At 28.8% G+C, this 14,915-nt stretch overlaps 1 protein-coding gene across 1 annotated transcript; it reads left to right on the top strand.

Moving 5' to 3' along the window:
- The first annotated feature begins 7,358 nt into the window (after positions 1 to 7,358).
- LOC109804330 (dehydrogenase/reductase SDR family member FEY) lies at positions 7,359 to 14,113 on the top strand. The gene is made up of 8 exons (XM_020366145.3): positions 7,359 to 7,817; positions 9,195 to 9,315; positions 9,605 to 9,722; positions 9,997 to 10,133; positions 11,261 to 11,362; positions 12,198 to 12,290; positions 13,235 to 13,307; positions 13,544 to 14,113. The coding sequence occupies exons 1-8, from the start codon at positions 7,588 to 7,590 to the stop codon at positions 13,801 to 13,803; spliced, it is 1,134 nt and encodes a 377-aa protein (XP_020221734.1). The 5' UTR covers positions 7,359 to 7,587; the 3' UTR covers positions 13,804 to 14,113.
- Positions 14,114 to 14,915: the final 802 nt, after the last annotated feature.

The raw sequence follows: 14,915 nt of genomic DNA on the forward strand, positions 1-14,915 counted from the left end.
TCTCTTTGCTGCCTTTCCTCCTCTTGCACACAGTGAGAAATCAATTCATTCAAGGTCCATTTATCTTTCTGAGTATTATAACTCACCTTGAATTGTCCAAAGTGTGTAGGAAGGGAAATCAAAACTAGATGCACGAGCAAGTCATCAGACAACTCTAACTTTAATGCTTTTAGTTTTAACGCGAGATTAGACATTTCCATAATGTACTCCCTTATGTTTCATTTACCTTTGTATCTTATAGAGATAAGTTTAGCAAGCAAACTGCTTGCATCAGCTTTCTCATTACTGGTGAAATACTGCTCAACGGCATCAAGGAAACCTTTAGCATTGTGGCTCTCAGAAATAGAGCCCCGAAAAACTTCTGGAACAGATCGCTTCATGATCATCAAACACATTCGGTTTGAGCGTTCCCACTTTTCAACCTTATCCTCATCTGGGTTTTCCGGATTTGGAGTGGGTTTCTCAGCCCGAAGTGCAAGATCAAGATCCATGCAACCAAGAATTATCTCAATTGTTTCCTTCCAGGCCTTAAAGTTTGTCCCATTAAGCATAAGTATACAATTAATTTGAGAAGATAAGTTAACAGCACTAGCAACAGCAACTATAATAGAACATAAAAAAAAATTAATTTAATTACATGCTCACAGTAAAATAAAATAAATAAAACATGCAGATTATTTACATAATAGACCCATTACAAGATACCGAGCACAACATTAATTCTTTGTCTTTGGACATACAAATTAACTTGTTAGTGGTACTCTCAATGCAACGATCAAATATTGACAATTAATTCTGTCAAATAATAGCCTTTCTTTGGACCGACTATTATTCACATGATTGTAACTTTATAATTGTCACATATTTATCATCACAGGCATGTTATTATTTGGTCAAATTGTGTCTTCCTTTGGGATGAGCACAAATCACATAAATAATCTCATACTAACATCTATTGTAATTTTTTTTAATCAAATTAACTTCTATAATAGGGATTGCTTTGGCAATATATTACATCAATTTATTTAATTAAAAAATTATCAGACAAATTAATTAATAAAGAGGGTCTATAATCTGCCAACATTCGCACTCAAATTTGATAAAATATCAATTTAAATTTGAACATAATATCAATCAAATTTTAAGAAAATAATTCTTACGCGAATGCCATTAAAAAAATCGTATATTAATCATATAATATAACAACAATGATTTTGACAAAAAAAAATCCCACTTCTGGTGGTACTCAAAGGATCAAACACAATATTATTTTTCCACTTCCGATGAGAAAAATATTCTTTTATTTCATTGTTGCACAATTAACTCACTTCTGGTGAGAAAATGTTTCTTTATTGCATTGTTGCACAATTAACTCATTTCTGGTGAGAAAATATTCCTTTATTGCATTTTTTGCACAATTAACTCACTTCTGGTGAGAAAAATATTTCTTTATTGCATTGTTGCACAATTAACTCACTTCTGGTGAGAAAATATTCCTTTATTGCATTTTTGCACAATTAACTCACTTCCGGTGAGAAAATTAAAAATTCAAAAAATTTCTACATTTGACAATGTCTTCAGGATCATTGCAAAATTGTTACATATACAAATTTATAACATTCACAGAAAATTATACAATTTCACACAAATTCTCTTTAATAAAAATTCAATTTTTAATCGATCTCTTTATCCGTATAATCAATTAAACCAAATTGAAGCAAAAAAAAATGACCAACGCATTCAAATACACGTATTATCAATGAAGAGAAAAAAAAATTGTAACAATACACTTTAGAACCCCATAACCTAATAACAACGACGGCTCTGATACCACTTGTTGGGATAAATTTCTTAAGCCAAATAGAAATTTTCCATTAATCAAAATTAAGAACCGTTGTCTCAGATTACAGAGTTAATGATAATAACACGTACCTGTATCCATTGACGTTGATCAAAAGGTTGCAGCGGAATAGTCTTTTGGTGCAATGATCTTTCTCAGCCAAATCACTGGATTTCTTGATGAGACTTGATGTTACTCTTCTGATGGGGAGACAGAGAGACGTGTGTTTCTGATTTGGCATATTGGGGACCATGACCATCTTTATGATTTTAAACCTATTATGGTTCTCATTAACCCCTAACGGGCCAAATCTAATTTCCACTTATTTGGGCCCATATTAGTTTTTTCTTGTTAGCAGTCTAAAGGCTCACTAAAATTATATTACTTTTATTGAGCTCAACTAAATGTAAATAACTAATATAAATATTACAAATAATATATTTAGCCCACAATATTTATTAGAAATAAAATTTCTAACACCTAGTGTCATTTATACACATAACAAAGAAAGAATTGAGGTTTCGATGGTTGATATTATTTATTGATATCATGTATATTCAATGAAGGGTGTTTCAACATTCTCCTTTGACTTGTCCCCGAATTCCTCGGCATGAAAGCTCGATCCTCAAGAACTGGGTTGGATTATCTTGGTGTTTTCTTTTCTCACATGAATATTAATAATGAGATCCAATGTAAAAGTAAAGATTTGTCACGTTCAACCCAAACTGACCCTTCTGACAGATCCTACCTACCCTCCAGCATTTTCCAAAGGCTATAAAATGTAAATGTACAAATGTATTTGAAAATTAATCGAGTGAGCTGGTTTAAAAAAAATTACATTTACATTTTTTTTTTTGCATCAGAATGCATTGTTTTTTCTTTTTTACTTTTCTATTGAATGTAGTTTTAAATTGATATTCAAATATATATATTATTATTACATTACATCAAGAAAGAAATATTAGATGATAATAACACATTATTTTAAACGCATTTTTTTTATTATTGACTAAAAATTATTAAAAAAAATTACTATTCTTATTTAACAAGTTTCATTGATTTTATTTTTTTTATAAATTTAACCAATAATAAATAATTATGTTACTAGAACTATTTCTTTTTCTTTTTCAGATAAGTAAATGAATATATTAACATCTTTCCACACTTAGCACAAGATGTGCAAAGATGAAATATATGTAATTTAATCTTCTTTAATGAATATGTTGAATTTGATGTGTTCATGTCTTTGGATGACATGAATGTTGAAAATTGAAAGATTGAGCATTATTGTTCTAAGTTTTTGGACTTTCTTAGTGTTAAAAGAAAAAAAAATGATAGTCCTAGATCTTATTGAGATTGCATGTTGTTTATTTTGGTGAATATAAGTTGTTTATGATGTATAAATGGTGATTTGAAGATTAAAAGAATCAAACTAGTGTGATTGAGAGAATTTCTAAAAGAAGAACTCCCAAGTAAACCAACCCATTTCAATTAAAAGTCTATTGTAGAGTCTACATATAATATACTTAATTGAGAATTATATTATAGAATAATAATAATAATAATAAATTAAAATAATCAAAATCTATAACATTAATCAAATTAATTTCTTAAAATATATTTATTAAATCAAGTTATTCTCTTACAGTATATTTTTAAAAAATATTTAAAAAAATTCATATAAAATATTTATATTAATGGTAAATATTTGATTGAAAAATTCACATTATGGAAAATTTTATAAGAGAAGTAATTTAATTTTTGAATAAAATAAAAAATATTAATTTTAAATTATTACAATTTTAAAGTAATTGTAAATAAAAAAAATCACATAATTTGATTAAAACCAATTATTGTGCTAAACTTTCTATAAAATATTTATACTAATTATTAATATTTGATAGAAGTTTTTTTTTATTAAAAATAATGTTATAGAGAATTTTAAAATACAACTAATTTAAAATTTTCACCAAAAATCACAAAATATTGATCCAAAATATATTATATAACATTCAACATATTATCTAAAATTATTATTATTCTTATTATTATTATTATTATTATTATATTAATATAGAAAATTGTAATTTTTTTTATAATCCAAATAATTGAAATTAAAGGAAATACAAGGAGTACTCCAACCCATTACAAAAATACCACATGTGGTATGTGTACTATGCACCATTAAAAATACTGATCCAGAACTAAGAACCTAAGCTAGACCATCACATCTAACCCATAGTTTTGAAATAGAATTTGGAGAATTAGATTTCTCCAATAGTCTTATTTACCACATGAATATATTTACCTAGGAAAGGCAAGCTGCTGGATTCATAGACCAAGAAGCAAAGTCATACTTAAAATCTTTATGCCTTGTCCTTAACCAGTTCCAGGTTCTAATTTTAACCAAATCTACCATCTCCAATACAGATATTTGAGTGGAAGAAAAGACCAGTTCATTCCTAGCCAACCACACTGTCCATATGATGGCTAACCAAATAGCTATCCATCAATCCTTTTTTTGAGAGTTATAAGAGTTATAGAAAGAAAGACTAGAGAATTGCTCCAAGTGCATTGCACAATTATTATGCATAACTGTGCTAACGCCTAGCCAGTTAAAATAATCCATCCAAACACAATAAGATACATGACATTCAAAAAACATATGTGATCTAGTCTCCATGTGGCTCGTGCAACGAGAGCACTCAACCTGTGAATTGTCCAAAATGCCTCTAATAAACAAATTGTGTTTAGTAGCAACTCGGTTAAGAATTACCTTCTAAGTGAAAGCTGTAACCGTTGATGGAACTACCCGTGACCATACTTTTGAAAGAATTTTATTGGATGCAAAAATCTTATCATTTCTAATCTCCTTAGATGCAAATTTGACAGAGTAAATGCCACTGGGATCAATAATCCAACTCCAACAGTCTTCTACATCAACCTTCAGATTTAGCTCATTGATTTATATTGTAATAGAATTCAATAGATCTTCTTCCCACTAAAATAACTCTCTACGCCATCTCCAACACCACTCATGACCTCCATTCCTCCAAACTACCAAATATGAGATTTTAGCTTTCTTATTTTCTTCAATGTGATACAATTTATTATACCTTTGTGACAGCATACCTCCTTGCAACCAATCTTCCTCCCAGAAATATGTATTTTTCCCATTTCCAACCACCTTTCTACACCTATTTGTCATCTAGTTGTTGGTAACCATCATTTTCAATGCTATACAAGTCAGCCCACCATGTAGAGTCCTTCACCCTTGACCCACTTGAAAGGAACAAATGGTCTCCATACAAGGAATTAATTACCTTTACCCACAAACTATTAGTCTCCACTAACATCCCCCAATTCCATTTCTCCAATAATGCCAAATTGAAAGCAGTTAAATCCCTAATCCGTAAACCTCATTTGTTCCTCTCTCTACATATAGAAAATTGTAATAACGTCATAAAAGATTAACTTAATTAATTATTAGAGTTATTTATTACTTAATTATTACATTTTTAAAGTAATTGTAAATGTGAAAAATCACATAATTTGATTAAAATCAATTATTGTACTAAACTTCATGCAAAATATTTATACTAATTATTAATATTTGATAAAAAAATATTGAAAAATAATTTTATGCATTGAGATATTATTTTTCTAAAAATTTTCACCAAATTTATTTTTTATGAAACTTTCATAAATATATAACAAAGTATTAATATAAAAAATTATAATAACATGACATAATAAGTAATTATTTATAATAATTATTAATTATGAACAGTTTTAAATTAATACAAATAATTACATTTATAAATTAATATAAATAAAAAATTTCATGATTGTTTTCTATCAAATTTATATAAATAATTTTTCATTTAATATTAATAGTAAAAACTACAAAGGTATTATAAAATACACAAAATTTTAATGATATTAATTATCAATTGCATCTTTTAAAAAAATTATGTATATCAAATATACTAATATTTTTATTAATAAAATTGTTGAAAGATATTATATCTTTATATATGTAAAATTAAAAAATATATATATAGATAGATAGATAATAAAAAATTAATTATATTAATTAATAATTATTGAAGACTTTAAAATAAATTAAAATTAGAAAATTTTTGCAAAAAGTATCTTAAAAAAGTTTCCTTCTAGAAGGATATTTACACAAATATATAATTACAATTAATTGTGTACGTTAAATTTAAATAATAATAATTATATCATTTAATTACATCATTAAAAATTATTATTTTTTAATTTTGTTAAATTTATCTTTATATATCAATAATAGTAATTTTAAATTTTAGAAAGATGAAAATCAAAAGAAAAATATTGTATAGGATCAAAATCAAAATTTATACATTTTATCAGAACTAAAAATATATTACAAAGACTAAAAATAATATTTACTAATTATTAATATTTGATAGAATATTTTTATTGAAAATAATGTTATAGAAAGTTTTATAAAAAATTATTAATATAAAAAATTATAATAACATGACATAATAAGTAATTATTTATAATAATTATTAATTATGAACGGTTTTAAATTAATACAAATAATTACATTTATAAATTAATATAAATAAAAAATTTCATGATTGTTTTCTACCAAATTTATATAAATAAAATTTCATTTAATACTAATAGTAAAAACTACAAAGGCATTATAAAATATACAAATTTTTAATGATAATAATTGTCAATTGCATCTTTTAAAAAAAATTTATGAATATCAAATATATTAATATTTTTATTAACAAAATTGTTAAAAGATATTATATCTTTATATATGTAAAATTTAATATATATATATATATATATATATATATAGATAGATAGATAGATAGATAATTAAAATTTAATTATATTAATTAATAATTATTGAAGATTTTATAATAAATTAAAATTATAAAAATTTTGTAAAAAATATCTTAATAAAGTTTCGTTCTAGAAGGATATTTACACAAATATTTAATTATAATTAATTGTGAATGTTAAATTTAAATTTGAGTCATTAAAAATTATTATTTTTTAATTTTATTAAAATTATCTTTATACATTAACAATAAGTGATTTTATATTTTAGAAAGATGAAAATTAAAAGAAAAATATTCTTTAGGATTAAAATAAAAATTTATACATTTTACCATAACTAAAAGTATATTACAAAGATTAAAAATAATGTTCACTAGTTTTTAAAAAATAAAAAATAGAAAAAAATCAGAAATCAAAATTGAAATTTACTTAGTCTAAGACGCTAAACACATATTTAAAATATAATTATATTAAAAAATTAAAATAATATTTACTAATTTTAAAAAAATAAATAAAAAATTGAAAAATTAAACTCACTTATTTTATAAACAGTAAAAATATATTTAAAATTTAATTGTATTATTAACTAATATAAATGTACGGACACAATTAGTGGTTAATAAAATACTTATATCCGCACGAGTATATTTTTGTTACAAGAAGAGGACCACACCAAAATCAGTACATAGGTTTCTTCGTTTGTTTTTGTCCAATCCAATAATAATGGGTCGATCATACTCGAAACTTTGAAATTGATTCGTTACTCATACTCCTGAATTCGGGCGAGTGAACTCATCACAACTCGTGTTTCACTCAACATTCAGCAATATACAAATATAAGAAAAACCACATCATTCCCAGTCTCCAGCTAAAGACAGATCTCAGATTCTGTAGAGAGAGAGATGGCAACGACGTCGTCTTCAGGCGAGGAGCCACCGGAGACAAAGAAGAAGAAGAAGGAGTGTTTGGGGTGGATAGAGTGGTTGAGAGGATGGTTCTATTTGGTCTACGAAATGCTCTTTCAGCGCATCATGGCCAGCCACTTGCACAACCCCATGCCTCTCCCTCCAGTCAATGATCTCACTTGCATTGTCACCGGCTCCACCAGCGGAATTGGCCTCGAAATCGCAAGGTGAGCTTCATGGGTTTTGTTTTTCGATGACAAAAATTTGAGCTTTGGAACTGGGCTGGTGTTTGTTGATAGAGGTTTTGGGAAGTGGGTTTGTGGCTGTTGGTGTAGATTGTGGAAAAGCAGGTACCTTTCTGGTTGGTTTTTAAATGGGTTGGTTATAAATGATGCGTGGCATAAACATTTACATTTATTGCTTCAGTAATGTACACTTTCCTATATTGTTGAGGTAAAAGTTCAATTTTGATTAGATAACAACATATTAAGTTTTGTTCTTTGGCTCCCTCATTTATTAGGCTTGGTTAGTTTCATAAGAGGATTTCTGTTGATTCTTTAAGAGCATCTCCAATGCCCGTTGTTGTAAGGTTCTTAAGTTTAAGGAGGAGTTCTTACTCAAGTTCATTATTGGAAGAGACTAAAATGTCTGTATAAAAAAAAGAACTTTTCAGCAAGTTCTTACAGGATAAAAAATGAATTAAGTCTCTCTTATAAATTGAAATTAGTTTAAGCCCAATTTAAAATCAGCTTTTGGGCAAGATAAATGAGAGAACTTTGAAAATTAGCAAATGTATAAGTTAATTTAACTTATTAGAGAAGCTTATATCATTTTACAGTCTTAATTTCTTCTCTTACAATTGCTTATTGAGATTTATTCAAACGGAACGTAATATGACTGCTGACTGCAACAATGAGTTCTTCTTCAAGCATCCTGTTATGATTAAAAAGCATTTTGTAGGGTATTATGTGAGACTTATTTTTTGTGAGGAGTGCTAGCAAGACACTCTTTAACACATTTCTCTCAACACTGCTAAAATTTATTGAAAATTACAAAATCATGAATGAAACTCATTAATAAGATGCAAGAATTTTTGTAATTTGCAATAAATTTCAGTCAATAATAACATGTTTGTTCAAGAAAGTGTATTAGAGAGTGTATTGTTATCATTTCTTTATTTCAAGTTTTTGAATGATTGCATCATTGAAGAAGAAAATTATTGAAGTTCTTAAATTTGATGTGGCACGTAGGATCTACTTAAAGTGAGTTAAAAATCTTCACTATAGGTGCACAATGGGAGATGCTCTGACATGCCAAAAAGGAAAAGAAAAAGAAACTCTTGTGTGTTTGTAGAGAAGTTAGATAATAAAACAATTGATTTTAAGTTATGCAAGAAGTTTGATTTATTTTAATTCATTCTATTTTCTTTTTCTACAATTACTTGTTAAGAAGTTTATCCAAACTGCCTCTTAGGTAAAGTCATGTGGGTTTGGGTATATTTTTGGTTTAAATTCTAGATAAGACACTATGGAGTGTGAACTTTTATGTTTTAACAAAAAAGGGGGGCTGATGCATTTGTTTTTGTTGTTCTTCACATCATGCAGGCAATTGGCACAATCAGGGGCCCATGTTGTTATGGCTGTGAGGAACACAAAGGCAGCTCAGGAGTTGATCCAGAAGTGGCAGATTGACTCTGAAGGATTGAGTATTCCTGTCAATGTTGAGGTAACTTGTATGTCCAGTTACATATTATTGAGTGAGGAACATTAAACTGTCATTTTTGGAGCATGCTTTGTTAAATCATATATGATGATTATGATCCATCAAACTTTTTGTGTTGGAATGTGTGTTTCGATTAACTTATTTTGTTATAAGAAAAGCTTTATTGTGTGATGCTCAAAGGGGAGACTTTGGTAGAATAGTTGTTTTAAATGACAAATAAAGAATAGGCTAAAATCAAGCATATCTTTCGGGATTACTTCTGGTCTTTGACATTTCCGTTTGGCTTGTCAAGGTGATGCAAGTTGATCTTCTCTCATTAGATTCTGTTGTGAGGTTTGCTGAAGCATGGAATGCACGTTCAGCACCCTTGCATGTTCTCATCAATAATGCTGGAATTTTTTCCATTGGAGGTTAGTATTTCTGATCAAACAAAGCTGATCCTGAAATTTGACTTTTCTTTTGTCTATCATTCTGAACCTGAGACAGCTCCAAGTACTGGTTCAGGCTCAATCTTTTTATGGTTTGAGTGTTTTCCAGTAATTTTTGGGATTACCTGTTGAAATTTACTAATTTTTCCCCATCTTTTATTGTGACAAAATTATAAGGGTTAACTATAATAACATCCAGATGGGTTCTCATAGATGACAAATGTAACTAACCCACTCACTTTTTATTTTGATTCAGAGCCACAAAAGTTTTCCAAAGATGGTTATGAGCAGCACTTGCAAGTGAATCATCTCGCTCCTTCCTTGCTTTCGATACTTCTTTTACCATCCCTTCTTAGGGGTTCACCTAGTCGCATTGTTAATGTGAATTCCATAGTAAGTCTCTCTTGCTATTTGAACACTATTATCATATATCACAGTCTATAGGTGACCTGACACATCAAAGTCCAAGTTTGTTTTCATGTTTTTTTTTTTTTTTTTTTCATATTGTTGCCTTTGATTTATGTACTATACTAATATTTATGACAACTTCTTTTCTTTGTTTGGATAGATGTTTGTTTGATTGATTCAACATTTATTACTTGTTGGCTTTTTATGCTTGGATCTTATTAAAATATAGTCAATTATCTTTTGGTTTGTTTTGTCATAAAGAATTTGGAAAATTTGACTGTTGCTAAACTTGCTATACACTACTGTTGTTATTCTGTTTGTTATTTTCTGTATTGCTGGTAATGGTGGGGATTAATGATTTCTAGAATTCAAATTCAATAACAAATTACTTGTTATGAAAGGTTAAGTTAATTTGGAAGACATTTTCTTTCTTCTGTTTAGGTGCATTTGTCCTCCTGAATCCTGGTAGGCATGTTTTCCCTCACTGATTTTCTATTAAAATTTGTTTTATGGTAAAAAACAAAAGAGACTTTTGTGACGCTACAATATCTACTGTCCTTTAATGCTTTGAGTTACTTTGTTTTCTTTTACTTTTTCAATAAATTAATGTTGTAAGTTAAAAATTCTTCTTTGTGATGCATTATCAACTCTTGTTTGACATTGTACTATTGCTCAAATGTTTCTTGCTATGCAATGCGTAACTGTAAGCTTTGTTTAATTGCTAAAATATGAGGATGTTTCTGTTTGTGTCAGAGAGAGAGAAAGAGATTCTTGTTTGATGAAATACTTATGTGCATGAAATTCAAATACAAAAGAAGTAATTTATTTTGAACAAATGAAAAGAGAACAGAACATGAATCTGGCTGATAAAATTGTTGATACTCCATTAATCAGTGTTCTCTGTAATATTATTATTTTTCTGCTCAACTGTTCTTTAATTTTTAAACTGTTGAATGTTGATTGCTTTTCTGCTGTCATCATGGTAAAGTAATTAGTCATGGAAAATAAAAAATGTATAAACTAATGTGTTTTAAATTTTAATCTTTTACTCTCTCTAACCCTAAGAAAATCTTAGCATGCTTTTTCTTTTTCTTTTCCTCTCTTTTCTGTAGATGCATCAGGTTGGCTTTGTAGACACTGAAGACATGAATGTTACATCTGGAAAAAGGAAATTTTCTAGTATGGTAGGGTACTCGAGCAGCAAGTTGGCAGAGGTACACTTTGTTTAAATTTTTTGACAATTTTATGCCTTGCAATTTACATTTAAATTTTTATCATCTAATGAAATTACTAGTGCAATTATGTGAAGTTATTTTTTTGAGTAAATTGCATAAACACATTGTAGTGCTCACAATTTAATTATTACTAATGTTGAACTTGTATATTAAACTTCAAAGAATTAAAACAAAAATAAGTATGTCGTTAAATGATTTTACACTCATAAGCACACACTTAGAGTGTTTAAAAAGTATAGTGTATAATGTACACTAATTTTAGGATACTAAAGTACATAAAAGTATCGATTAATAAGAAAATTTGTTAATATTGATAAACATGACATACATTCATTTCAATGTTGTATTTATTCATTGGGAAAATTTTCCATAATGTATTTTCAATGCTTCCCATCACTAAATTATGTGCACTATTTTATATCTCTCTCTCACACACACATTGCATCACTGAAAACATAGCATTTAGAATTGAAGACTTAGGTGCTTTCCTTTTATTCATAAAAATTAAAATAATTGCTTATCTTTTCTATCCAAAACATATGCAGGTAAATTGCATACTTAAATTATGTTTTTTCAGCACTTTGGTTTCTTAGTATAATTGCATCTTGTTTGTTGTTTAGGTTTTGATAGACTGAATCCATTTTCTCCCTGTATTTTTTCTTTGATGTTTGGTTCTTAAAGTCTGTTGTTGATATTGACTTCTAAAATTTATTCTTACTGATCCAAGCTGCAAAATCAGACAAAGATGAATTGCTTGGTTTACCTTCCATATTGAAGTTATGAATGAAACAGCACTTGGCATTTTGTGTTGCAGATTATGTTTAGTAGTATTCTTACTAAAAGACTCCCTGCTGAAGCTGGCATCAGTGTATTGTGTGTATCACCTGGAATTGTCCAGACTAATGTTGTAAGTCTTTAGAAAAAATTTAACATCTGTTTCTGGCCGGAACATGTACAACTGTAAATTAATTTTGCAATATCTATTTTGATTTTACAGTCTTTGTTAAACTGAATATAACTTCTGCTGAAGAACCAAAATAGGATCTAATTGTTCTCTTGCAACAGAGCGACATGAAACCTTCATAAATTATCTTTTACATGAGAATATTTTCACCGAAATTTTCTCACACCCTTTGTCATTATCTGTGAGTTAACCTTGAGAAAATGATGTAGATACACTGTACGTAATACATCATAACCAGAAAAAATTGAAAGAAGGTACTTTCATTAAAATTTCTTTTAAAGTTCCCTCATTAACAACCAGCTACATGTACAAATGGTTAAGATTAAAGTTCCTATGCTCACCCCTCTACCCATTTGATTGGAAGGGACACATCCCCTTTTACACTGTAAGTGTTGTGTTGATTATCTACCCATTTGATTGATGTGACTGCAAGTAGTGTTTTTAAAAACACTACAAGTTAATGAGATAAACTATATTATTAGACACAACACTCTGGAGTTAGTGGTAATAATATTTTGCTTACAGAGCAATTGTGATTTGTGGATTAAAATAGGTGAGTGCAAATCTCTGGAGTAGAAGTAACAAAATTGGCCATGCCAAAAAAACCTGGTTTCAATTCAAACTTCTAAAATAACAATACCCAAAATCGTTTTGGGCTCTTAGCAAACTAAATTTGGGCTAAAAAAGGCCTCAGGGTTAATTTGGGCTCAAAATTTAAAGCCCAAAATCTTCACTTTATTGGATGGTTTGGCCCAGCCTGGCCCATTTTTCCACTAGTTGGAGTGAGACCTAGTAATTTCTTTGTTGCATAATGGGATATATCTGGTCATTGATTCCTTGGTTTGCTGCATTATTTCAGTTTTGCTTATACTTTCAACTGTTTTCAGGCAAGAGATCTTCCAAAACTTGTGCAAGCTGCATATCGATTGATACCTTACTTCATCTTCAGTGCTCAAGAAGGTCTGTTTATTCAATAGTTTCAAACATTCTAGACATTTTGAGATGTAATTCTTGAAATTGTTTCATTTCCTCTATAGTCAAATATGAACTTGGTTTTGGCATAATATTACCAAAACATGATCTAATGCTATAATCAACTGACCAACAAAACCATCCTAGTTGATGGAATGTTTTGTATGAGTAGATGTTGAGGACTGACTTAATACTGAATAAATATGACTTATGTTGCAATGCAGGTGCGAGGAGTGCACTGTTTGCTGCCACTGATCCTCAAGTGCCAGAGTATTGCGAAATGTTGAAAGCCGACGAGTGGCCTGTTTGTGCGTTCATCTCTCAAGATTGTCGTCCCACGAATCCATCAGAAGAAGCACACAACGTTCAAACTTCTTACCAAGTGTGGGAAAAGACATTGGAAATGATTGGCCTTCCTTCTGATGCTGTGGAGAGGCTATTAGAGGGGGAAGAAGTTAAATGCCGCTATGGACAAGAACAATAATCAAACTACAAAACAGTTTATTTGCCAAAGTCTCACCACGTTCTCTCCCGTAGTGTGTAAGGCCACTTCCATTATTCGTAGCTACTATTTAGCATTTCATCCTGATTCTGTGGGAGAATAACCCTCTATAATTTTTGGACAAGATCATGTACATCCATTTTGATCATATCTATTATGTACTCAAATGTCACATTTTCCTCCTGATGGGAGAATCTAGCCAGCCACAAACGTGTTTTCATCTTAAAAGTTCTGATGCTCATCCATAGTAAGAACTGAATTAGTAATCATTATGTTGTGATGGTTATTTTGATTTTGTCTCATGTCATACGTGACCCTCCTAAATTAGTGGGTTCCAACTATAGTGTGTTGCTTTCAATTTCGAAATTTCATCATGCAATTCTTACTTTCTCAAGAGTTTTGTCACCCTGGTTGCTTTCAACTTGTTTTCTGATATATAATTAATCCGAGTGTTTGCTTCTTTTTTTCTTGAAACAATTTTATTGAAAAACTCATAAATACTCTCTTGTAAAAAAATTGTAACTGTTATTCAATATAACTTTTTTCCCCCATGTATATAGAGGATAATATTCAATAAATTGTTAATTAAATTAGTATATATTTAAATAAATTGATTTTAATACTTTACTTAAAAAAAATACTTAAGTACTTTTTTTCTTCTTAAAAATTGACTTGGTATCAGTTTGGCTAAACTGTTTATTATACCAAATAAATTCCTTAGATGACATCAAAATGCTTATTCTGGCAAATTACTGTAGGTAAAACTAACGACCATTTGTATGTCTCTAATTGTTTGGAGAACTTACCTAATATTACAAAATTTTGGAGAATCAAACTAATGTCTAGTAAAATGTTAAAATGAGTAAATTAGTAATTCTGCTATAGGAAAGCCAATCAATTCAATTCTCATTAAGTTTTTCATCTTTCCTGTTTTTTGTGGAAAATTCTCAAGACTGAAACAATATGAAAGTTTTAGTGTTTTAAGAGAGGGCAAGTTAAGAGGAGGAAAACTCTTAAGCTTACTACAACCTTCAGCACTCTATTTTAGGTTTATCTACAAAGTCAATGGAGTCGTGAACTGTAATTACATTCGC

Source organism: Cajanus cajan, chromosome 1 (genome assembly GCF_000230855.2).
Source record: "Cajanus cajan strain Asha chromosome 1, NIPB_CcT2T_4, whole genome shotgun sequence".
NCBI classification, from domain to species: domain Eukaryota; kingdom Viridiplantae; phylum Streptophyta; class Magnoliopsida; order Fabales; family Fabaceae; genus Cajanus; species Cajanus cajan.